Source organism: Eleutherodactylus coqui, chromosome 2, assembly GCF_035609145.1.
Source record: "Eleutherodactylus coqui strain aEleCoq1 chromosome 2, aEleCoq1.hap1, whole genome shotgun sequence".
NCBI classification, from domain to species: domain Eukaryota; kingdom Metazoa; phylum Chordata; class Amphibia; order Anura; family Eleutherodactylidae; genus Eleutherodactylus; species Eleutherodactylus coqui.
In genome coordinates, this window is record NC_089838.1 from 201,799,707 (window position 1) to 201,825,351 (window position 25,645).

Consider the following 25,645-nt stretch of genomic DNA (forward strand, 5'->3'; position numbering starts at 1 on the left):
GTGGGCAATGGGGCCTGGAATTTATTCAGTTGTACCCTGAAATCCAACGGGTGCTCCTTTCATTATAGGCCTAGCCATGTGTCCTTTAAGTAGATTAGGGCCACAAGGGGTATGGTTCTGAACACGGGACAAACAGAGGTATCCATTTCGGGGTGAAAGTCTTCATTCCTATGTGTGCTGTACAAAAAAAACAGTTTTTAAATTGATACAACTGCCAAAAAAATGAAAATTGTAATTTTTTCCCTACTGCTTTGCTTAGATTTATTCAAAAATTGTAGGGTAAAAATACACAGTACACCCCTAGATGAATTCGTTAAGGGGTCTAGTTTTCAAAATGGGGTCATTTGTGGGGGTTCTCCATGGTTTTGGCTGCTCAAGGGCTCTACAAGTGGGCAAGGGGCCTAAATCACCTTCATGCTAAATTTCTGTTCTGAAAGCCACCGACTACTCCTTTCATTTTGGGCCCCGTTGTGCATCCACACATAAGATTAGGGCCACAATAGGTATGTCTCTGAACACAGGACAAACAGGGGTATCCATTTTGGGGTGCAAGTCTTCATTCATGTGTGTGCTGTACAAAAAAAGCTGTTTTTGAAATTATTGAATTGCCAAAAAAACGAAAATCACATTTTTTCCTTTTGCTTTGCTTGAATTCATTCAAAAACTGTGGGGTCAAAATGTACACCCCTAGATAAATTCGTTAAGGGGTCTAGTTTTCAAAATGGGGTCACTTGTGGGGGTTCTCTTTGGTTTTGGTCGCTCAAGAGCTCTACAAAAGTGCTATGGGGCCTAAAACGCCTTCAAGCAAAATTTATGTTCTGAAAGACACCGACTACTTCTTTCATTTTGGGTCCCGCTGTGCATCCAGACAAAAGATTAGGGCCACAATGGGTATGTTTCTGAACACGGGAGAAATGGGGGTATCCATTTTGGGGTGTAAATCCTCATTTTCATGGGCACTATAGGAAAAAAATATGTCTTTAAAATGACATATTTGCAAAAATATGAAATTTTATTTTTTCTCCTCTAAATTGAACTAATTCCTGAAAAAAACTGGTGGGGTCAAAATACTCATGACACCCCTCAGTGAATACATTAAGAAGTGTAGTTTTTAAAATGGGGTCATTTGGGGGGGGGGGGGAGGGATCTATTATTCTGACACTAATGAGCCTTTACAAACTTGGCTTGGGGCAGGAAAACAAAGTGTTCCTCAAAATGCTGAAAAGTAATGTTAAATTTGTACGTCCTCTAAATGGTTAAAGAAAACACAAAAGTTTTTTAAGTGTGCATTCAGAATAAAGTAAACAGATGGAAATATATATTTAATCAAAAATTTGTTCAGTATGTTTGATCATATTTGAGATATTACAGTTGAAAATGTGAAAAAAATGACAATTTTTTAAATTTTTTTCCAATATTGGTACTTTTAATAAATATACACAAGTTATATTGGTCTTTTTACCACCAAAATGAACTACAATATGTGGCGTAAAAACAGTGTCAGAATCAATTGGATATGTAAAGCCTTTACAGAGTTATGCTATGTTGAACGACGCATGTCAGATTTCCAAAATTTGGCTTCGTCACTAAGGCGCAAACAGGCTTCGTCACTAAGGGGTTGAATAGCACCATTGAAAAATACAACTCATCCCGCAAAAAGCAAGCCCTCATACAGCGATGTCGGTGGATAAATAAAGGAGTTACGATTTTTTAAAAGGAAGGCAGGAAAAAACGAGAATGGAAAAAAAAAGGCAGCGTCATTAAGGGGTTAAAGAAGTGTCCCATTAATTTGAAGTCAGCTTCACAAAAAAATAAGTGATATGTCACTTCTTGATGCAGATTCCTATGCTGGGTTTTCCGCATGTGAATTAGTCCTAATGAATGAGGCTAATCTGTGTGCAGTCCGTGACATCTTCATGTGCTGCAGATTATGTAACCTGTATGTGTGAAATCTCTCTAAGACCTTAGAATCATAGAATCATAGACTGGTAGAGTTGGAAGGGACCTCCTGGGTCATCTAGTCCAAAACCCTGCTCAATGCAGGATTCACTTAATCATCCTAGACAGGTGTCTGTCCAGTCTTTGTTTGAACACTTCCATTGAGGGAGAACTCACCACCTCCCGTGGTAACCTGTTCCACTCATTGATAACCCTCACAGTCAGAAAGCTTTTTCTAATATCTAATCTGTGTCTCCTCCCTTTCATTTTTATCCCATTGCTTCTAGTCTTTCGTTTTGCAAATGAGAAGCTTTACTAAAGTCAAGATATACTATATACACTGCATTTCCCTGATCCACCAAATCAGTGATTCTGTCATAGAAGGAAATTGGATTAGTCCGGCATGACTTGTTTGTTACAAACCCATGCTGGCTTTGGTTAATTTCTCGATTTTTATCCAGGTACTTGCATACATGCTGTTTAATAATTTGTTCAAAGATCTTTCCCGGTATAGAAGTCAGGCTCACAGGCCTGTAATTTCTTGGGTCCACCTTCTTACCTTTTTTGAAGATAGGGACAACATTTGCCCTTTTCCAATCTTCTGGGACTTCTCCTGTTCTCCAGGAATTTTCAAAGATTGTAATGAGTGGTTCAGCAATTGCCTCTGCTGCTTCCTTTAGTATCCTGAGATGTAATTTATCTGGACCTTGAGCCTTGAATTCATTTAAGTTAGCTAAGCGTTCCCTCACCATCTCTCTGCTTATAGATAGCCTGCATTCTTTTATTCCACCCAATAGCACAGGGTAGATCAGTTGATGCTACATCTACTTTCTGAGAGAAAACAGATACAAAATAGGAATTTAAAAGTTTGGCCTTTTCAACATCATTCTTAAACAATTCACCATTTTCATCTTGTAAGTATCCAATAGCATCTTTGACTTTTCTTTTGTTTTTGACATACTCCCCAAATCCTTTTTCATTGCTTTTGGCCTCTGTTGCAAGCCTCAATTCATTATCAGCTTTAGCTTTTCTGACACTTGCCCTACAGTTTCTGCGGACTGCATTATATTCTTCTTTATATATTTCCCCCCCTTTCCATTTGATAAACATATTTTTCTTCCTTTTTAACATGTATGCAAGTTCTATGTTCATCCATCCTGGTCTCTTTATATGCTTCCCATTCTTGCTTCTTTTAGGGACTGTGTCAGGGAACTGAGGTCTGGGTAACTGGGAGTCCCTGAAAACTTCCCGCAACCCCTGTCCCTACCTACTTGCCCCCCTAGGCTAAGCCCTGGGCGACAACTGGGCGACAGTCCCTACGCTAACTAGGGATGCAGAGCAGGAGTCAGACACCTAGACAAAACCAGGAGACACACAAACACAAAGGCAGGTCAGGCTATTCAGGTCAGCAACAAGAGAGATGAGGTACAAGGAGTCAGGCGAAAGCAAAGTCAAGGTCAAGCAATCCGGGTCAGCAACAGGAGAATAATGCAAAAAAAGGGCGCAGGCGAAGGCAGGGTCAGGTCCAAAGCAAGTGGGTCAAAAGCCGGGAATACAATCCAATAACGCACGTGTAGCCTGGAGACAAACATACACTGGCAGTGTTAGAAGGAAACTGAGATATTAAAATGCTGTCAGAACTCCCGCCCCAGCAGCAAGACCCAGACATAAGGCATCGAGTGCGGAGACTCAGACATCCAGCAGCGAGTGCAGGCATCCTAATCAGGATGTCCTGGCAACGGGGATGGCATCCGCCGCATCCCCAGCACAGGAGCGCGTGCCCAGAGCCGGCGTCCGGTACCCCGGCAGCCAGAGGAGGTCACCAGCACTAGGGCTCTCCTGCGCCGCACCCCAGCCACCCGGGTGATAGGACCAGCGGTGCGGGCACGCAGGCCCCCGGGAGCCGCTGGTCCTGACAGATTGTTGATGATTGTGCTTTGAGAATGTCATTTCACAATTTTTCACAACCTTCTTGGCCATTTCTGTCCTTAAGAACATCTAGCCATTGGACCCTTCCTACCCTCTTTCTGAGTTTATTAAAATTTGCCTTTCTGAAATCCAACCTTGTTCACACAGTTATACTTACATGTCAGATCCACATTGGACTTTTCCAACATGGATCTGAAAGTTAAACGTTAGCAAAAATGCAACACTGAAGCCTTATAGTTCTGCTGCAGATTTGTATGCAGATCTGCACACAGATTTAGCCCCATTCAATGGGGAAAATCCATGTGTGGTCGCCCAAGAATGGATACATCAACACTTTTTGTCCACAACACAGATTTCCATAGTATTCAATCGAATGCTAAAATGGGGTGGATTCTGGTGTAGATTTTGACACAGATTCGGCACCAAAAATACTCGTACAATGTGTGAACGTGGCCTAAAAGTTATACTATTCCTTTCTTTCCCTTCTGTGAAATCTAAAGCAGGCAGTATCATTATACGCTAGACTGGGCACTCACTACACAGTCTGGAAAAGTCCCAAGAAGCAAATCATGCAATCTATCATTCTTTCATCCCAGGTGTTTAGTTTTAACACTTCATATTTCATGTCTACATTGATACACTTAATTTTTTTTCTATCGTAACTGAATTTATAGGCCGTATGTTGCTTGTTTTAAAATTCTATCTCACTATTTTGTCTTTATGCCGATTGCTTCTTCTTAAATTTGCATACAGAACTGTAGGTTACAGTAAAACATGTATATGGGATCCTATGCTATAAATAATGATATATTGCCCAAAAAGCTGGAATCTGGTCAGATGACATCTTTCTGAGAAATACCTGCAGGCAGTTTAAGTACTTAAAGGTGAATACTTCTTGGACACATCATCATATAGGAGCTTGTAATATTACTTGTATAGTTCACTTAGAACAGCTACACATCAGAAAGCTGCAATCTATATCTATTCCAATCTCTTGGACAGTATTTAACTACTAGTATAAAGCCACTTTAAAGTGGCAATATATCCACTTACTCTCAATACAATTATGTATATATTAGAGCTCATTTGCACGAGCGTGGAATTCACACAGCTATTAGCTGAGGGAAAAAATTGCAGCTAGTGTTGTAGAAAATCATCTAAATGGATGATTTTTTTGCAGCGCTAGCTGTGAGGGTAAGGGCTGTTCACACAACCGGGACTGACCGAAAAGATGTGCTGCTGGAGAGAGAGGGAGTTCCCGGAGGAACCCCCTTCATCTCTCTGTCTCCAGTGAAGGGAAGCCCTGTCGTGGAAATGAAGGGGTTTCCCCCATAGGGCTTCATTGCCCTTCAGCTCAGCGCTATGCTGGGGTCCCTCTGCAAGGGAGATTAAGGGATTACCCAGCAGCGTGATACTGGGGTACTCCTGCAGGGAAGATGGAGGGATTGCACTGCTGCTGGAGAATCCCTCCATCTTCCCTGGTGGGAAAGACCAGCATCATCCTGCTGGGGAGACCCTTATTCTCCACTGCAGGGGAACCCTGATTTTGCGCTGCTGGGAAATCCCTTCATTTGCCGTGCAGGGGAACCCCGACATCACACTGGTGGGGAATCCCTTAATCTCCCCTGCAGAGGAACCTCGCAATCGCACTGCTGGGGAATCCCTTAATTTCCCCTGCAGGGGAACCTCTGCATCGCTCTGTTGGGGAATCCCTTATTCTCCCTTTGCCGTCCGCCTCGCATAGTCTCCCATAGGAGTCTACAGAGGTTTCTGCACTTTGCGCACCAAAGTTAGGTCAGGTCCTATCTTTTCACACAGCAGCAAATTTTAGTTGCTGAATTTCAGTTGCTCAGGCCTATCTTTTTAGGTGCGATGTTTTTTTTTTGCGCTGCTAAAATTCTTTTGTCTGAATGCTCCCATAGGAAACCATTCATTCAAATAGTCGCTTTTTTTTCACATGTAAGATAGCTGCACAAATTTACTCGTGTGAAAGAGGCCTAAGGGTGTCAGTCCTTATGGGTTTAAGGTTATTGTATGTGTTCTGAGCCCCATTCAAAAATGGCCCAGACAATCACACAGACACAGCAGGGTTAAACAGAATGGGAGTTTACTCACAATGAGGAAAGGGGTGTGCTGGTTACAGTCTCTCAATATCCACTACAATGAGAACTGAGCTTTCTGTTACTGCAGAAATCAGCTCAGCTTACCAACTCACTTTCTAGTGAACTGCTGATCGGTGGCCAACTGGCTTACAACTGGACAACCCCTTTAGGGCTTAAACAGATGAACGTGTTTGTGCAGGTTTTTGCATGCGTGAAACTCACACCCGTAAAATGTGACAAAGCCACTGATTTCAGTGGGTTCATTCTCACGAGTGTGCTTCTCACACACAAATCCTGCGCACGAGAAAAAAAAGACGTTGCCCTATCTTTCTGCATGTTATGAAGAAGTCTATGGCAGCTTAAAAAAAGGGAGGGGGAGGGTGTGACCATGAGTGAAACGCAAGGAAAAAAAAGACAGCTGTCCCTAATTTGGCTTTAAATAGCCATTCTATTCCATGGAAAGGGAGTAACACGCGCACAGGTGAACTGGCATATCTAGCGCAAAAATTACATTATTATGCGCTGACAGGCACGTATCTGCCTGTTTAGTGCTATCTGCCAACCTTGTTCATGCGCAAATACGCTCCGTTGTGGCGAGAGTATTTGTACATAAGTTCGTCTGTAAAAGCCCTTAATGTTAAACTAAAATGTATACATGTATGTAGCAATAAATCAGCATAGCTGTTGTCATTGCCCAACTGTCTAATTCCCCAAACTATTTGCCTATTTATGTATAAATGTTGGCCTGTTGTTGGCTGCTATTACTTTGTGTATTGCATTGTATGTTAAATATAGATTACTGAGTAAAAAGTAGCCTGTACATTTTAAAAAATGTCCAAAAAGTTACCCATGACAGTTCTTATCCTGAGCCAATGGTAATATGAAAAATAATAGTGAAAACTCTTTCTGGAATGTTGTCAAGAAGTACAGAAAATGGCATTTATTTTATATCCTGATATGTTCAACAGAAAAAATGTCCAAGCATTGCCAATTTGTGTCGTAAATAGAAGCTGCGCACTTCTTTTACAAGCATAAAACAGTTTGCAGACTAATGACTTGTTCCGAATTGGTAGGGGCGGGAGGGGGCATTTGATTTCGTTTCCCTAATCCTCTGGCTGCAAATTGTTCTGCTTGCAGTGAGAATAATTCTGCTACTAGAGTATATTAAGAAATTACAGATATGGCATTACCCCAATATATTACCCTATACTGTATAGCTGTATACTACTGTATACTAGAGGTGTACTCTCTTGCTGGAGCTGCACCGCTACTTTCTGTAATGCAGTTTCCCAATTTTAACTATTGTACATTTACAATACATGCAATTTGTTTACTCCTGTTGACTGTAGCTTTCTCTGAGTAGTTAAAACTTGAATGGTGCATTACAAAAAGTCACCATAGAGCCCTAGACTAAAGGCCCTTTTACACACAATAATTATGATTAAAGCCATCTTTTGAGCGATTATCATTGTGTGTAAATGTGCGCCCATCGTTCATTTACCTTGCACTTTTCGTTCGTCACTGACTTCAGATTAGCATGAAATCCTCATCCCTGATATAACAGGGACTGCATGTTGAGTTCTCTGCAGCTCTGATAACATTCTTTAACAGCTGTTAACAGCCACTGTCCCGCTGGAGAACATTAGTGATATATTTAGAGAACAGACCACCCACCGGCTGATCTCTAAATATATGCAAATGAAGTACTAAAGGGCTGATTAGCCTATTACTACATATGCAAAATGATCGCTCAAAACTATCAGTTTCTGATGATCATCTGTGTGTGTAAATGCACCTTAATCCTTATTGTTTGATTAAAGGGGTGTTCCAACTTTTGTAGCATTTGTGGCAGTGGGGGGAAGAACCCCCACTCCCAGTCCTCCTGCCTTGTGTTTATTTTGGCTGCAGTGGTCACATAGGTTGACAGGGACGTTATCAGTAAACCTGCTGGGGGTTTCTACATTAGAAGCCTATGTGACAGGTTTATGGGACATCACCAGACCTTCTATCCGACCGATTTCACCTATCAGATGCTATGGCGATGAAGTACCAAAACGACGCCCCTAGCAATACAGTAAGTATATTGTTTTTATATAGTTTTGGGCATGGGGGTGCAAACTATCTAAAAAGAATAAATCGGACAACCCCTTTAAATTATTACAAGACCCTCCATTTCTCAACATTTTCTTTGTCATCAAAATAGCTCTGCCAGAGTGATATGTTCTTATATATTCCATTCTTTCTATTACGTGATTTGGGTTAATAATATGTATGACACATGTTTCAAAGATCTAATATTTCAAGGTGGTCAATGGTCATATACATGAAATAAATGTTATGTCTCCTACAATAAACATGCCCGACATGTTTAGATGGATTTGTTTGAGGCTTTATTCATATGAGTATTTTCACACCTGGACGAAAAACGCAACCATCTAAGGCATTGGATTCCAATGCATTCGTTCACATGAGCGATTTTGTGGAACTGGAAAAAAATCGAATACACATGATCAAAATCAGGGACTGCCATTATACCCTGCATGAAAAGATAGGTCTGGATCTATCTTTCAACCGATATATGCTGGCAGCTCCTATAGACTCCTATGGGAGCTGGAAAAAAAGGGAGGGTGAGGCAGTTTAGCAGCGTCCGATGCAGTGAAAAGCTTACAGGTGCCTCTCTTTAGGCTTTTGAAGTCATTCCAAGGATTTATGCTGAGCGAGGGATTTGTGCTATGGCGTATTTTTTCGCTAATACGTCACACCCAGCCATGTGAATGGATGAGAAAACGCTAATTAACCCCTTAGTGACTAAGCCTGTTTGCACCTTAATGACCAGGCAAAATTTTGGAAATCTGACATGTGTCACTTTAACAGAATAATTCCGTAAAGGTTTTGCATATCCAAGTGATTCTGACATTGTTTTTTGCCACATGTTGTAGTTCATTTAGGTGGTAAAAGTAGACCGATAGAATTTGTGTATATTTATTAAAAGTGTCAAAATTGGGGGGGAAAAAAAATTATTTTATTTTTTCACATTTTCAACTGCAATATCTCAAATATGTGCAAACATACTGTTCAAATTTTTATGAGGTATATATTTCCATCTGTTTACTTTATTCTGGACGCACATTTGAAAAACTTTAGTTTTTTAACCATTTAGAAGATGTACAAATTTAACATTAATTATTAACATTTTGGGTAATACTGTTTTCCTGCACCAAACCAAGATTGTAAAGGCTCATAGGTGTCAGAATGATAGCTACCCCCACAAATGACCCCATTTTAAAAACGACACCCCTCAATATATTCACTGAGGGGTGTCATGGGTATTTTGACCCCACAGTTTCTTTTCAGGAATTAATGCAATTTAGAGGAGAAAAAATACCATTTCATATTTTTGCAAATATGTTATTTTAAAGACAGGATTTTTTTCTATAATGCACAAGAAAATGAGGATTTGCACGCAAAATGGAAACATCAGGTGTAGGAATGAAAAATACTCCGCTCTCCACGGGTCGGGGACGAACAAAATTATCCCAGGAATACAATGGTTATTCTAACCATATTTTATTAGAAATGACAGCAATGCGTTTCGGCACATAGGGTGCCTTTCTCAAGCATAAAAAAATCTTTACATACAGCAAGTATATATAAACAAATAGGTACACTTACATCAGGTTATCCACACTAGATGCCAGATTGGTGTGTCATGACGTCATCTAGTTAGGGAGGGGTCACCTCCTTGTGAAGGTTATGTGTCGCACATGGTCTTGTGGAACGCAACATGCGTTCCACGTTAGTAGTATGTTGGAGCGCAAACATGTGTCCCATGTTTTACTATAGCAATGCTAGTGGCGTTACTGCAGCTCTTTAATAAAGCTTTACAATTCACTAAAAAAGCAGGAGCAATCAATAAATAAAAATATGATAAACTTTAAAATATAAATAAAATTTACACTCAGAATAAATATCATTATAAATTCATAATCAGTTTCAACCAAGACAGAGGCAGATCATAGAGGTAGACATCCACTGTTTGCAGGAGATTCAGGTACTGATCTACATTGAAAGTACCTGGAATGAACACAGGTCCAATGATTGCTACATGCATCCTAGCAGAAGGAGGCCACTTTGAGTATGTTTTCCTTACTGTTTGCAATGTATATATACAGACATAGTATAAACACGAATGACACAAACAATTGGAAAAGGAAACACAAAATACGGAAGGCAGGGAATCTAACCTTAAAGGGGTTGTCTCGCGGCAAACATCAAAATTTTACATTACCCCATTCCCCCTGTCACCCCCCTGGCATAAAATAGCAATTTAAAGCGGTTTTTAAACCGCTTGCTACTCACCGATCCCACGAAATATGGAGTTATAAAAATCTTCTGCCTAAGATGGCCGCCGGTCCTTTCCCAAGGATGCACTGCGGTTTTCTCCCATGGTGCACCGCGGGTCTTCTCCCATGGTGCACCATGGGCTCTGTGCGGTCCATTGCCGATTCCAGCCTCCTGATTGGCTGGAATCGGCACACGTGACGGGGTGGAGCTACGATGACGATGCGGTGACCAGCTCTCCGGCACGAGCGGCCCCATTCACCAGCCAGAAGCACGGACTGCGCAAGCGCGTCTAAAAATGCTAGAAGACATCAGAATTAGACGGATCCATGGCGACCGGGACGCTAGCAACGGAGCAGGTAAGTGAATAACTTCTGTATGGCTCATATTTAATGCACGATGTACATTACAAAGTGCATTAATATGGCCATACAGAAGTGTATAACCCCACTTGCTGCCGCGAGACAACCCCTTTAAACCTTCTAATACGAGAAGACCCTACTTATGAGCAGAGTGCTCGCTCTGATGAGGGCAACCCCACGTCAGGACCGTGAGGCGACCTTGCCTTTCCCTAGAAGGCGATAGGGAATAGTGGCAAAAGTTAAATGGAACACAATGTATTTAACCACTACAGAACAGGGAAAAAGTGAGAACACCCCAGATAAATAAGTCCATCACCTGCAGACTTATCCTAACTGAAATGTAAGTCAAACCCAGGAGCCGCTGACAAGACCAGAAACACCTTCTGAAAGAAAGTATAACCAACACCTCTTTCAGAAGAGCTGGTTTAAATAAACAATCAATACTGACTGTCTGGTTGTATAGCTAACTACCTCAACTAGTCAGTTAACCACTTAACAGCAATAAAAAGTTAACTCCTTGCTGACCAGTACTGATAGAAAATGAACACATGCCACCATGGTGCATCACATGGCCCAAGGCCAATGCCATGACACTACCCCAGTCTGGTCCCATGACCATGTGCCACCCACACTGCGACAACCACCTTCACTGCTGTCCTCTTGCCTACTCCTCAATCGTCTCAATGAATTCTCTTGTGCATCACCCATACTCTGAAACTCATCAATCCAAATGATCAGACTGTCTTTCAAAATCTTCAAAAGCAACCTGAAAACTCATCTTTTTAGAAAAACCTAAAATTTACAATAACCCTGCTGTCACTACATAGCCATATGAGCAGCTTCGTCCCTTATCTACCGTCTCCTTCCCTTATAGATTGTAGGCCCTCGCTGGCCGGCTCTTCCTGTATGTGGGTCTGTAAACTGATTTAGTCATGTTTATTGTACTTGTTTTTTCATGTTATGTACTTTTCATATGTACAACACTGTCACTCTCTACTTGACAATAATCCTCAAGGGGCAAAACATATGCATGAAGCAGAAAATGCAGCGATAATCTAGAACTGAAACGTCTTGACTTTATAACTAGAATTGGGTTTGGCTATATGCCCATGATACTAAAGTCATAGCATCGCAGCAAGAGTAGTACATGCAAATGTGTGGTGCCCCACACATCGCACGGAACATCGTGGTGTTTGCGTTCTACGCGATGCAAGTCACTCTCAAGAATCTTGTACATGACACGCTATGAGCCGTGTAAATATGTCCTCATTACAGAGCACTCACAGTCATTTTCCAGTGCATATATATTACTGCCACTGTAAGAAGTTAAAGAAAGTAAAAAAAACAAAAAAAAAACAACAAACTTCTTCTACTTACAATTACCAGTCATGTTCCTTTATATTACTCAGTTTCAAATCAAAACAGTAAAAAAAGGAATAATAAATATTTTCTATACTTTTCTTCTCCTCTTCTTTCTTCCTCTCCCTAATGTTAGTCTATATGAACAATATTGGTCCTGGTCTTGAATTGTTTCTGCTTACTGTCCTGACGGCAATTGATACCAAGTGAAAATAAGTTTTGCCTTAACTCTTTCCAGCACATTAGCCAAAACATGGCAGTTTTTTTTTAGGATAGGCCATCTATGTTTAATTGATTGGGATCCATCCCAAGTCTTGGACTCCCACCAAGCAGCACAATAAAGGGATCATGGTGCTATTGCAAGCATCTGATCCCCTTCTTTACATAGGACGCAGCAGCTCATCCATACAATCTGCTGTGCAGAAGCTGCGTGGTCCTTTATTATGCTGTTAGGCAAGGTCCCAGAGGTTGGAGCCACACTGTTCACACATTCAAAATAGGTCATCAATGTTTAATAGAGGGAATAGGATTATAATTTGTTTCCATATTCTTAAAGGCCTTTGCAGCCAATTTTGTTATATTTCTTCAATATATCTAAAATGTGAAAAGGAGCAGACATGAAGATTATGCTACTACTTTGTGTACACCTGCTATACAGACCTATGCATCCCCATGTAACCTTATGTTGTCTGATCCTGACATCATACTCCTTTCTACCTTTCCCAAACTTCTTCCTAACATACATTTCATAGATTAGCAGGAGGTAGAGAAGAGATGGACTTGTTTGTGGTCTGTAAACATAGTGATTGCAGCTAAAGACATACAACAGTAGGAAGATTTTCTCAAAGAGTATTTGCAAATTTGCTTGTTATTTCATTTTTAATGCATCGAAGCAATAAAAACAAAATAGTTTCAAATGTGGACACAGCTTTTAAATTGTCTGTATAGCGGGTTGTAATTGGGGGTGTTAATGCTTTGAGAGCATAGTTAGGCCTCATTCACACGAACGTCATTTTAGAGCTCCGATAGCCACGATAAAAAAATTGCGACTATCGGAGTGTTAAATCGCGTGAACAAAGAATAGCCTAATCGCAGCTACTTTTCACAATTTTAACATGGCTGGCTGGGGCGCCTTGCAGTGCACTGACGACCCAGCCCCGAGATGAAGGGAGTCCCCGCAGGGATTCCCTTCATCCCTACAGAGATGTTAAAACTCCCTTCTCCTCACTTTGCTGGCCACTTGCATAGACTTCCGTAGGAGACTATGAAGCCACCGCCGTTTACCATCAAAAGATAGGACAAGTCCTATTTTTTGACGGAGAGAAATCTCAGCGTCAAATAATCACACTTATGGGCGCCTACCCACTTGCGATTTTTTTTCCTTTGCGTTTTGCGTTTTTTTCTGAAGAGCAATTAGGATAGAATGTGTTCTTGTCCACTTGCGTTTTTTTTTCCGGTCCGTTGCAATTTTTAACATAGGAACTGTCAGTTGCATATGTGTCCTTATTTTTCTCTTAATGCACCCATGAATGTCAATGGAAATTAACGGAAAAGGCGCGAAAAACGCGCGGAAAATGCGTGAAAAACGCACGGAAAACACTGCGTTTTTCACGCACGAAAATCGCAAACGCCAGTGGGTAGGCGCCCTTATGTCATATCTTTTGATGTGCGATTTTTTAGGTGCGCCACAAAATAATTAGTCTGAAAGAACCCATAGGAAACCATAGGTTCTTTTAGATGCGATTTTTTGATGCGCCACTCTGCATCAAAATGACGCTCATGTGAAAGAGGCCTAAACCTGAAAAATCACATGCCTTTAAAGTTTCATTGTGCATTACTGAATAGCTTTGTTCTTGTCCATCCTGCATTAAAATGTTTTGTTTTTCCTTTTCTAGGCACCAAAGTCCAGAAATATTTGAGCACAATCTTAAAGAGGTAAATTTATTTGAACTACCCTTTTATTTAAAAGCTATTCTTGTGCTGTCATTATTTTGTCATTTTCTCTCTTTTATAATATTAGTACATTTAAAATATATCTAAAGTTTCATTCAAAATCTGACAACAAGCAGAATTCTCCATACTACACAAATAGCCAATGGTTTGGTTCCCGCTGCTGTGTAATCTTTAAAATACCCATACTTCCGCCATTAGTTATTCTGTGCATAGCTAAGTAACTACAGATAGCTAATCTGCAAGGAGGGTGCAGTGCCAGATTTGTGGAAGTTCCAGAGCAGTCGAGAGCAGACCATCAGTGCTCCTGCTTTTAGGTATTCTACAATTAGACTTATGCCTCATGCAGATGGGCGGATTTTTGCTGCAGAATCTGGAACAGACGTCCACCTCCAAATTCCGCAGGAATAACCCTGCATAAAAAATAAATAATTGCAGAATGCTCCATTTTTCTGTGGTTCTCACACTGACGGCTTCTATTGAAATCAATGGAAGCCGTCTGACCTGCAGCCCGTCCACAACTGATATTGTGGACGGGACGGGGATTCCACAGGAAGAGCAGGAGGTTTAAAAAAAATAAATTAATAAAAAAATCTGTACTGCCGTGTGCGCCAGTGCGATGGCCGGCACATCCGCAGTACAGAAGAAAGAAAACATAGACAGGTATGCAGGGTCGCCGGCCGTGGGCAGAGGCGGATTCCGTGTGGGATTACCCATGCGAAATCCGCGTGTGCTGTGGACATGAGGCTTTAAGGTTATGGACTATACTAAGAAAGTCAGTAACTGCACACCATTAACAACAGGCCACTATAACTACCTGTTCTGCAACTGTTGGTTTCCAGTGGGATTAACTAGCTGTTGTTCAATTAAAGTACGTCGCATATGCTGTTCTCATCTCATGAAAATAGGACATGCTGCAATTTCTTCCACATGGACCATCAGACTGTGTGAAAGATCGCTCATCTGAATAGCCCTGTGTGAATTAGGCCTTAGAGCTTAAACAGATGGGCATGACTTTGTCTCATTTTACTTATGATTATCATGGCTGCATAACGGGTGGAAACGAAACCATCAATTTCCATGGTTTCATTTTCAGTAGGGGTATTCTCGCCTGTTAATAGTACGGGCGAGAAAAGATAGGACTTGCCCGATCTTTCACGCACATAGTATTGCTACATGTGAGAAAGAAACGACAGGACCTATCTTCCCACTTTTGTTTTTCAAACTCTCATGCAATAGCACAGATTTTGAATAGTACAAAAAAACCCAAACCCATTCATGCGCGACTACGCTCCAAGAGTAGTAGCGCATATGCCCATCTGAAAAAGCCCTTAGTACCTGCTCAGCAGTGCTTCCAGCCATCTGTTGTGTATAAATGCAGCACTGCTTTATTCAAATGAGTGTCTGCTACCCAGCGATCAGAAAGTGATGGCGTATCCTAGTGGTGTGCCATCACCTTCTATGATAGGAATAGCCTTTTAAGCTTTACTTCAGCATGCCTGAAACATCCCACGTAGTCTTTCTCGTTTTTTGGATATAGTAGTATGGTGGATGGGGTCTCCATTATGAATATTTGCATTACCTCTTTTGTGTTTGGTGCTAATTCACCTTGGATACTTGCTGTTGGAAAGAAGATCATTCTGAAGCCTCAGGCTAACTTCACACAGATGAGCGCGATATGGGGCCGTGAATCCCGCCCACATATCGCGCTTGCCATCCATATAAAATTCCCAAGGATGCGAGTAGTTTTCATGGCAAAACAGCCTCGCATCACTTCGGGGAAGAAAAGATCCTGCGCCACGGCTGTCATTACTTTGCACATGGTGTGATGCTGCCGCTGGCCCCATTGAAAGCAATGGGCGCTGCGATGCGAGATCACGCATCAGATAAAACATGCCATGATTTGTTTCCCGCATAGCATTGCGGTGCCATGCAGGAAAACATCGCTCATGTGTATGACCCCATTCATATTTGCGCGTCTCGCAATGCAGAAATCTCACATGATTTTAGCACCAGTGTAAAGCCGGCCCCACCCATATAGGGCTTTTGTATGTTTTAAAAAATGTACAAATAAACATACAGAAAACTGCAAAATAAAGGAACAATTATCCCTCCCTTATACAAAAAATAAGTGAAAAGTTATACTCTCCCAAGAGCAACCCCTATAACAGCCTTTATCTACTTATTTCCATAAGTCTACACCAACATACAGTAGCACTTAATGACATAATATCCTATGGCTGTATAGTTCAATGATAGGGGCATAGTAGAAAAAACATTTAGCTGGAACTGCCCTCTAAGCACAACCAGGATTGTTAGTGGTCGGCATTAGGAGACTATTTCTTGGAAAACATTACAATAAATATATAAGCGAGATTGCTCTCCACTCATCACAAAGCACTTATTAACCTTCACCCTCCAGTGCAACTATTATTAAAACTATTTGTCAGTATCACCCATTCTGTTCTCCTGTATGGCAGTGAGGTTGGGAACCCAGTACTGCCAATAACAGGACAAACCCCCGGGAGACAACATAAACTTATCTACTGATGCAGACATAAATTTCTTTTCTAATTTCTAAGAAGAAAGTGTCTGGAACCATAGGGGAAATCAAGTTGTTGTACATTGGAGAACCTGAGATTAAAAATGCATATTTAGCAGCATTCAAAATTCTAGATTTGAATGTATCTATGTGCATTATATACTGATGCTTAGAAAATAAATAATGGCCGTAGAAATGAGAAATTACTTCTATGAAAGGTACTTCATCATCTTGTAATGCACACAACTTGCATGATTCTCTCTCCCCTGTGAATGAACTCTAAAGTTAATGAAAATGGACAATTTCAATCAAAATGATCATTATTTGATTAAACAATTTTTTTTAGCTGACCAATAACAGACTCATGGCCTTGAAAGAAATCGTCCGTGTCTGAAATTTTTGCCCAATATTCAGATGAAAAATCTTTTATACAAATAAAGATTTTTCATGCACGAACAATCTTTTACTCAAAGAATGTTCCCAGAAAGATCTTGCTTACTAGAGATGAGCGAGCGTACTCGGATAAGCACTACTCGCTCGAGTAATGTGCTTTATACGAGTATCGCTGTGCTCATCCCTGAAGATTCGGGTGCCGCTGCGGCTGACAGGTGAGTCACAGCGGGGAGCAGGGGAGAGCGGGCGGGAGAGAGGGAGAGAAAGCTCTCCCCTCCGTTCCTCCCCGCTCTCCCCTGCAGCTCCCCGCTCCGTGCCGGCACCCGAATCTTCAGGGACGAGCACAGCGATACTCGGATAAAGCAAATTACTCGAGCGAGTAGTGCTTTTCTGAGTACGCTCGCTCATCTCTATTGCTTACATTGCCCTGTGTCGTTAAACATGGCCAGTTTGAACAACTGTGACGGCCAATATAGACCAGAATGCGTATGGCTGTGTAATAAATGTTCACCAGATGATCACTCACTTAAAGACAGGTTTTCTGTTGGACAGTTTTCATAATTCTCCTGCACTGTGTTCACAGAAATTCTCATATTAACTCAGCCAACAACTAGACAATATGTTATGCCTCAAGAACCGCAACAAAAATCTGATCAGAACTCTTTTTGTTAAAGCAGCCTAAGAGAGCATTGACACAGCACTTCACTACACACAGTGGAATTTCATCTTGGGGTTTCGTCAAAGATACCGGAAACAGTTCTGAGAAGGAACATTCCAACGGAATGATTTATTTCATTAGTCAAATGGAAAGCACTTTAGTCCCTGTTTAACACATTTCCATTCATTTCTGTTATTACGTGTGGTAGGGCATAATAGGCTAATGTTGTACAAGCAATCAAGTCAACACATGTTCAATTTTCCTGGTGGGACTAAAAAAACCCATAAAATTAGAATAACATTTTTAAGAGTGTAAAGAAAAAAATCAAAGTTCCAAAAAATGTTTTTCAATTTTTATAATAAAGAATCTACAACACATAAATAAACATAATTCATACTGCTGGGTCTCATTAAAGTCTGAACTGTTAAAATAACACTCTATTAGAGATGAGCGAGCACGCTCGGATAAGGCAGTTACTCGAGCGAGCATCGCTCTACTCGAGTAACTGCATTCTCGTCTGAGCAGGCTCGGGGGGGCGGCGGGGGGGAGCATGGGGCGGCGGGGGGGAGAGAGAGAGTTCTCTCCCACTCTCCCCTCCCCGCTCCCAACCGCCGCCCCCCTTCCCCCCGAGCCTGCTCGGACGAGCATGCAGTTACTCGAGTAGAGCGATGCTCGCTCGAGTAACTGCCTTATCCGAGCGTGCTCGCTCATCTCTACACTCTATTTATCCCACATGGTGAATGTAAAAAAAAAATCAAACGCGCAATGCCATAACTGTGTTTTTTTTATCACTCCATCTCCCCCCAAAAAATGTAAGAAGAAATGTTTGGGAAGTTGTATACAGCCAAAAATTTTACCATTAGAAATTGTAACTCGCACTGCAAAAATCAAATCCTCACACTGTCCCATCAGCAGAAAAAGAGAAAAAATACAGATCTCTGAATATGGCGACAGAAAGGTTTGCCATTAAAAAAGAGGTTTTCTTTTTGTAAAAGTAGTAAAACATAAAAAACTATATATATTTGGTATCGCTGTGTACGTACTCACGCAAAGAATAAAGTGAATTTGTCATTTTTCCCACACTGTGAGCACTGTATAAACAAAATCCAAAACACAATAGCACAATTGCATTTTTGTTTCATTTTTAGCCAATATAAAAAATTTTTTAATACAATGTATGGTACATTAAATAGTTTAAAAAAATCACTGACAATAGGATACAATATTTCTACCACAATAATACCACATAAGCCTCAAAGAGCAATTAATGGGAAATAACGTAAAAAGTACACCATGATACCTTTTAATGGCTAACAAAAAGACATGATGTAATAGCGAGCTTTCAAACCTACTTAAGGTTCATCCTCAAGCCCAAATGAATAGATCTGAAGACTTATTTATATACACACACACCTATAAAAAGGCACAGACATGATGCGATTAATTTGCACTTAAAACAATACGAGAACAGGATGAGTAGAGGAGTAAATACTTAACTAGTCCACTGATAAGGATGTGAAAATTTTATTGGTGTTGGGGGTCACCAGACCTGTGTGTTATCTCTGCTATAGATTTCTCTGTTGCATGAAGCTGCTTTAGATGTTAATGCCTGTCTTAAGAGTGTCAAAGATGGTTATAAACTTGGACTCCAAAGTAGTAAAACATAAAAAGCTATGTATATTTGTTATTGCTGTATACGCACTCACCCATAGAATAAAGTGAATCTGTCATTTTTACCACACTGTGAACACCATAAAAACAAAACCCAAAATCTTTTCAGATGCCTCTCTATTAACATTCTGGCTGCAGATTTGAAGGAGATCCAAAAGGCGTTCTCCCAATTTATCTGGAGGGGAAAGAGACCAAGAATCAGGCAAAACATTATGCACTACCACAGACGGGTGGGCGGACTATCTGTACCCAATTTTCAAAAATATTTTACGGCGGCCCAATTGTCTCAGATTCCCCCGATATTCGCAGGATAGGGAGCACTAATCTGGGCAGAACTAGAGGCCTCTATGATAGCCCCAGTGGACTACTGTCCCCATTGACAGCTCATCTCTTTGACATCTGGAGAAAAAGTAGATTCAAATATTCCTTGATGACAGATTTCCCGCCCCTTTTACCCGTTATCCCTAACCAGAATTTCCCTTTGAGTACCCAACAGGGGGCTTTCCAGTGGTGGAGAGACAAGGGTATAACACACCTACACCGATTCCTACAGTTCCAAATGCTCCTTAGCATTCCCCAGATCACTGAGAAGTATGACATTCCCAACAATCAATGGCTCGAACTTAACCTGATCCACAGTTTTGTTAGAGCATTGCTGCCTAGGTCGACATCTATACCCAATAACACCACATTCGAAAGGATATGCCTATGGACCCCCTTCCAACCGGGGACCATCTCCTCTATGAATCTATGAACCAACCACCTCTCGACTGAAAACTTCGGTATATGATTAGATGGGAAAGAGACCTTAATATTTCTCTCTTTTTGCCACGTTGGCATCATTGTTGCACATTTGCATCTAAGGGCAGCCACCAGGTGACATTGGCAGAGACCTCAATTAAGATCCTTCACAGATCCTACTTGGTCCCCAAAATAATCAGTAAATATGATCAGACTCGCTCTTCATCTTGCTTTCGAGGCTGTGCAGAACTAGGCTGTACTGTGCACACCTGGTGGACCTGTCCGAGGGTGACATCCCTCTGGAGACAGGTTGCTAGCCTAGTATCATCAGTGATCGGTAAGCCCTTTGACCGATCCCCAGCGACATGTTTGCTGGTGGATAAACAATTAGGCTTTTATCAACAGCATAAACTGGCTCAAAACATCTGTATGGCAACCAGAGTATAAAAAGCCTCACAATGGTTATCGCCCGTATTGCAGATAGGCCCTGTCAAAGCTAGAATCTCGCTGATGATGGCAGCTGTGGTCCGACTACTTACTAGTTCCAGGCTTCACAGAGGCCCTCCAGCGATAGGCTGGAGAGGGGAGAGAGATATAAAGTAGCCCTACGGAGAGCATGGATAGCAGCAGAACTAACCCCAAAAATACATTACATGGTTTGCGGAAGTTGTTGCCTGGATACTTGACTGAGCTTGCTTTTGTTATGTTTTGTTTTATAAACCTTTTTATCTTGAAATCCCCCTGCGAGGGGTAGATCTATAGTTACTATATTGTAATAATTTGAGAAAAATTAATAAATCTATTTGAAACTAAAAACAAAACAAAACCCAAAGAACAATGGCACAATTGCTTTTGTTTTTTTACTAGAGATGAGCGAGCACCAAAATGCTCGGATGCACGTTACTCGAGATGAAATTTTCGCAATGCTCGAGGGTTCGTTTCGAGTAACGAACCCCATTGAAGTCAATGGGCGACTCCAGCATTTTTGTATATCGCCGATGCTCGCTAAGGTTTCCATTTGTGAAAATCTGGGCAATTCAAGAAAGTGATGGGAACGACACAGCAACGGATAGGGCAGGCGAGGGGCTACATGTTGGGCTGCATCTCAAGTTCCCAGGTCCCACTATTAAGCCACAATAGCGGCAAGAGTGGGCCCCCACCCTCCCAACAATTTTTACTTCTGAAAAACCTTCATTAGCAAGGCATACCTTAGCTAAGCACCACACTACCTCCAACACAGCACAATCACTGCCTGCATGACACTCCGCTGCCACTTCTCCTGGGTTACATGCTGCCCAACCACCCCACCCCCACCCTGCACGACCCAGTGTCCACAGCGCACACCAAAGTGTCCCTGCACAGCCTTCAGCTGCCCTCATGCCACACCACCCTCATGTCTATTTAGAAGTGCGTCTGCCATGAGGAGGAACCGCAGGCACACACTGCAGAGGGTTGGCACGGCCAGGCAGCGACCCTCTTTAAAAGGGGCAGGGCGATAGCCCATAATGCTGTACAGAAGCAATGAGAAATCCAATCCTGTGCCACCTCCATCAGGAGCTGCACATGTGGGCATAGCAATGGGAAACCCATGTGCCACACACTATTTATTCTGTCAAGGTGTCTGCATGCCCCAGTCAGACCGGGGTTTTTTATAAATAGTCACAGGCAGGTACAACGCCGCAATGGGAATTCCGTGTGCACCCACAGCATGGGTGGCTCCCTGGAACCCACCGGCTGTACATAAATAAATCCCATTGCATTGCCCATCACAGCTGAGGTAACGTCAGGTTTAATGCAGGTGGTCTTCGGCCCACACTGCATGCCCCAGTCAGACTGGGGTTCTTTAGAAGTGGACACATGCAGTTACAACTCCGTGTGGACCGACAGCATGGGTGGCTCCCTGGAACCCACCGGCGGTACATAAATAAATCCCATTGCAGTGCCCAGCACAGCTGAGGTAACGTCAGCTTTAATGCAGGTGGGCTAAAAATTACTAGGATTACAATGTAGGCGAGGGCCCCAAAAAATTGGTGTACCAACAGTACAAATGTACTTCAGAAAAATTGCCCATGCCCAACCAAGAGGGCAGGTGAAACCCATTAATCGCTTTGGTTAATGTGGCTTAATTTGTAACTAGGCCTGTAGGCGGCCCAGTTAAAATAAAAATTGGTTCAGGTGCAAGTTTCAACGCTTTATTGAATTGAGAATTGAAACGTATAAGCATTGTTTACAAAAGTTATATGACTGAAACTTGTGGGCCTCAGAAAAATTGCCTGTTCGGCGTGATTACGTGAGGTTTCAGGAGGAGGAGCAGGAGGAGGAGGATGAATATAATACACAGATTGATGAAGCTAAAAGGTCCCCATTTTTTATGGTGATAGAGAACGATGCTTCCATCCGCGGGTGCAGCCTACGTATTGTTTAGGTATCGCTGCTGTCCGCTGGTGGAGAAGAGAAGTCTGGGGAAATCCAGGCTTTGTTCATCTTTATGATTGTAAGCCTGTCGGCACTGTCGGTTGACAGGCGGGTACGCTTATCCGTGATGATTCCCCCAGCCGCACTAAACACCCTCTCTGACAAGACGCTAGCCTCAGGACAAGCAAGCACCTCCAGGGCATACAGCGTGAGTTCAGGCCACGTGTTCAGCTTCGACACCCAGTAGTTGTAGGGGGCAGAAGCGTCACGGAGGACGGTCGTGCGATCGGCTACGTACTCCCTCACCATCCTTTTACAGTGCTCCCGCCGACTCAGCCTTAACTGGGGAGCGGTGACACAGTCTTGCTGGGGAGCCATAAAGCTGTCAAAGGCCTTGGAGAGTGTTCCCCTGCCTGTGCTGTAAATGCTGCCTGATCTCTGCGCCTCCCCTGCTACCTGGCCCTCGGAAATGCGCCTTCTGCCACTAGCGCTGTCGGATGGGAATGTTACCATCAGTTTGTCCGCCAGGGTCCTGTGGTATAGCATCACTCTCGAACCCCTTTCCTCTTCGGGTATGAGAGTGGAAAGGTTCTCCTTATACCATGGGTCGAGCAGTGTGTACACCCAGTAATCCATAGTGGCCAGAATGCGTGTAACGCGAGGGTCACGAGAAAGGCATCCTAACATGAAGTCAGCCATGTGTGCCAGGGTACCTGTACGCAACACATGGCTGTCCTCACTAGGAAGATCACTTTCAGGATCCTCCTCCTCCTCCTCAGGCCATACACGCTGAAAGGATGACAGGCAAGCAGCATGGGTACCCTCAGCAGTGGGCCAAGCTGTCACTTCCCCCTCCTCCTCATGCTCCTCCCCCTCCTCCTCCTCCTCCTCCTCCTCCTCAACGCGCTGAGATATAGACAGTAGGGTGCTCTGACTATCCAGCGACATACTGTCTTCCCCCGCCTCCGTTTCCAAGCGCAAAGCGTCTGCCTTTATGCTTTGCAGGGAACTTCTCAAGAGGCATAGCAGAGGAATGGTGACGCTAATGATTGCAGCATCGCCGCTCACCATCTGGGTAGACTCCTCAAAGTTTCCAAGGACCTGGCAGATGTCTGCCAACCAGGCCCACTCTTCTGTGAAGAATTGAGGAGGCTGACTCCCACTACGCCGCCCAAGTTGGAGTTGGTATTCCACTATAGCTCTACGCTGCTCATAGAGCCTGGCCAACATGTGGAGCGTAGAGTTCCACCGTGTGGGCACGTCGCACAGCAGTCGGTGCACTGGCAGATTAAACCGATATTGCAGGGTGCGCATGGTGGCAGCGTCCGTGTTGGACTTGTGGAAATGTGCGCTGAGTCGGCGCACCTTTCCGAGCAGGTATGACAAGCGTGGGTAGCTTTTCAGAAAGCGCTGAACCACCAAATTAAAGACGTGGGCCAGGCATGGCACGTGCGTGAGGCTGCTGAGCTGCACAGCCGCCACCAGGTTACGGCCGTTGTCACACATGACCATGCCCGGTTGGAGGCTCAGCGGCGCAAGCCAGCGGTCGGTCTGCTCTGTCAGACCCTGCAGCAGTTCGTGGGCCATGTGCCTCTTCTCTCCTAAGCTGAGTAGTTTCAGCACGGCCTGCTGACGCTTGGCCACCGCTGTGCTGCCATGCCGTGCGACACCGACTGCTGGCGACGTGCTGCTGCTGACACATCTTGATTGTGAGACAGAGGTTGCGTAGGAGGAGGAGGAGGAGGAGGAGGGTGGTTTAGTGGAGGAAGCATACACCGCCGCAGATACCAGCACCGAGCTGGGGCCCGCAATTCTGGGGGTGGGTAGGACGTGAGCGGTCCCAGGCTCTGACTCTGTCCCAGCCTCCACTAAATTCATCCAATGTGCCGTCAGGGAGATATAGTGGCCCTGCCCGCCTGTGCTTGTCCAATTGTCCGTTGTTAAGTGGACCTTGGCAGTAACCGCGTTGATGAGGGCGCATACAATGTTGTGGGAGACGTGGTCGTGCAGGGCTGGGACGGCACATCGGGAAAAGTAGTGGCGACTGGGAACCGAATAGCACGGGGCCGCCGCCGCCATCATGTTTTTGAAAGCCTCCGTTTCCACAAGCCTATACGGCAGCATCTCCAGGCTGATCAATTTGGCTATGTGCACGTTTAACGCTTGAGCGTGCGGGTGCGTGGCAGCGTACTTGCGCTTGCGCTCAAACACTTGCGCTAGCGACGGCTGGACGGTGCGCTGAGAGACATTGCTGGATGGGGCCGAGGACAGCGGAGGTGAGGGTGTGGGTGCAAGCCGGGAGATGGTCGTGTCTGTGTCCTGAGAGGGGGGTTGGATCTCAGTGGCAGGTTGGGGCATTGGGGGAGAGGCAGTGGTGCAAACCGGAGGCGGTGAACGGCCTTCGTCCCACCTTGTGGGGTGCTTGGCCATCATATGCCTGTGCATGCTGGTGGTGGTGGCTCCCCGGCTGATCTTGGCGCGACAAAGGTTGCACACCACTGTTCGTCGGTCGTCTGCACTCTCAGTGAAAAACTGCCAGACCTTTGAGCACCTCGGCCTCTGCAGGGCATGGCACGAGGGGGCGCTTTGGGAAACGGTGTATTATTCGGTCTGGCCCTGCCTCTACCCCTGGCCACCGCACTGCCTCTTCCAACCTGCCCTGCTGCTGCACTTGCCTCCCCCTCTGAAGACCTGTCCTCAGTAGGCTTAGCAAACCAGGTGGGGTCAGTCACCTCATCGTCCTGCTGCTCTTCCTCCGAATCCTCTGTGCGCTCCTCCCTCGGACTTACTGCAGTTACTACTACCTAAGTGATAGACAACTGTGTCTCATCGTCGTCGTCCTCCTCACCCACTGAAAGCTCTTGAGACAGTTGCCGGAAGTCCCCAGCCTCATCCCTCGGACCCCGGGAACTTTTCAAAGGTTGGGCATCGGTCACGACAAACTCCTCCGGTGGTATAGGAACCATTGCTGCCCAATCTGGGCAGGGGCCCGAGAACAGTTCCTGGGAGTCTGCCTGCTCCTCAGAATGTGTAATTGTAATGGAGTGAGGAGGCTGGGAGGAAGGAGGAGCAGCAGCCAGAGGATTCAGAGTTGCAGCAGTGGACAGCGTAGAACTCTGGGTGGTCGATAGATTGCTGGATGCACTTTCTGCCATCCACGACAGGACCTGCTCACACTGCTCATTTTCTAATAAAGGTCTACCGTGTGGACCCATTAATTGTGAGCTTAATCTTGGGACGCCAG

General features: G+C 43.7%; 1 protein-coding gene across 4 annotated transcripts in view; it reads left to right on the forward strand.

Annotated features, from left to right (window-relative positions):
* The window catches only part of SHANK3 (SH3 and multiple ankyrin repeat domains 3), a 412,785-nt gene that overhangs the window by 44,885 nt on the left and 342,255 nt on the right, over positions 1–25,645 (forward strand). For all 4 annotated transcript variants that reach the window (XM_066592225.1, XM_066592227.1, XM_066592226.1 and 1 more), the window contains one exon: positions 13,927–13,966. In XM_066592225.1, coding sequence (XP_066448322.1) covers positions 13,927–13,966 — 40 coding nt within the window. The remainder of the gene's footprint in view (positions 1–13,926; positions 13,967–25,645) is intronic.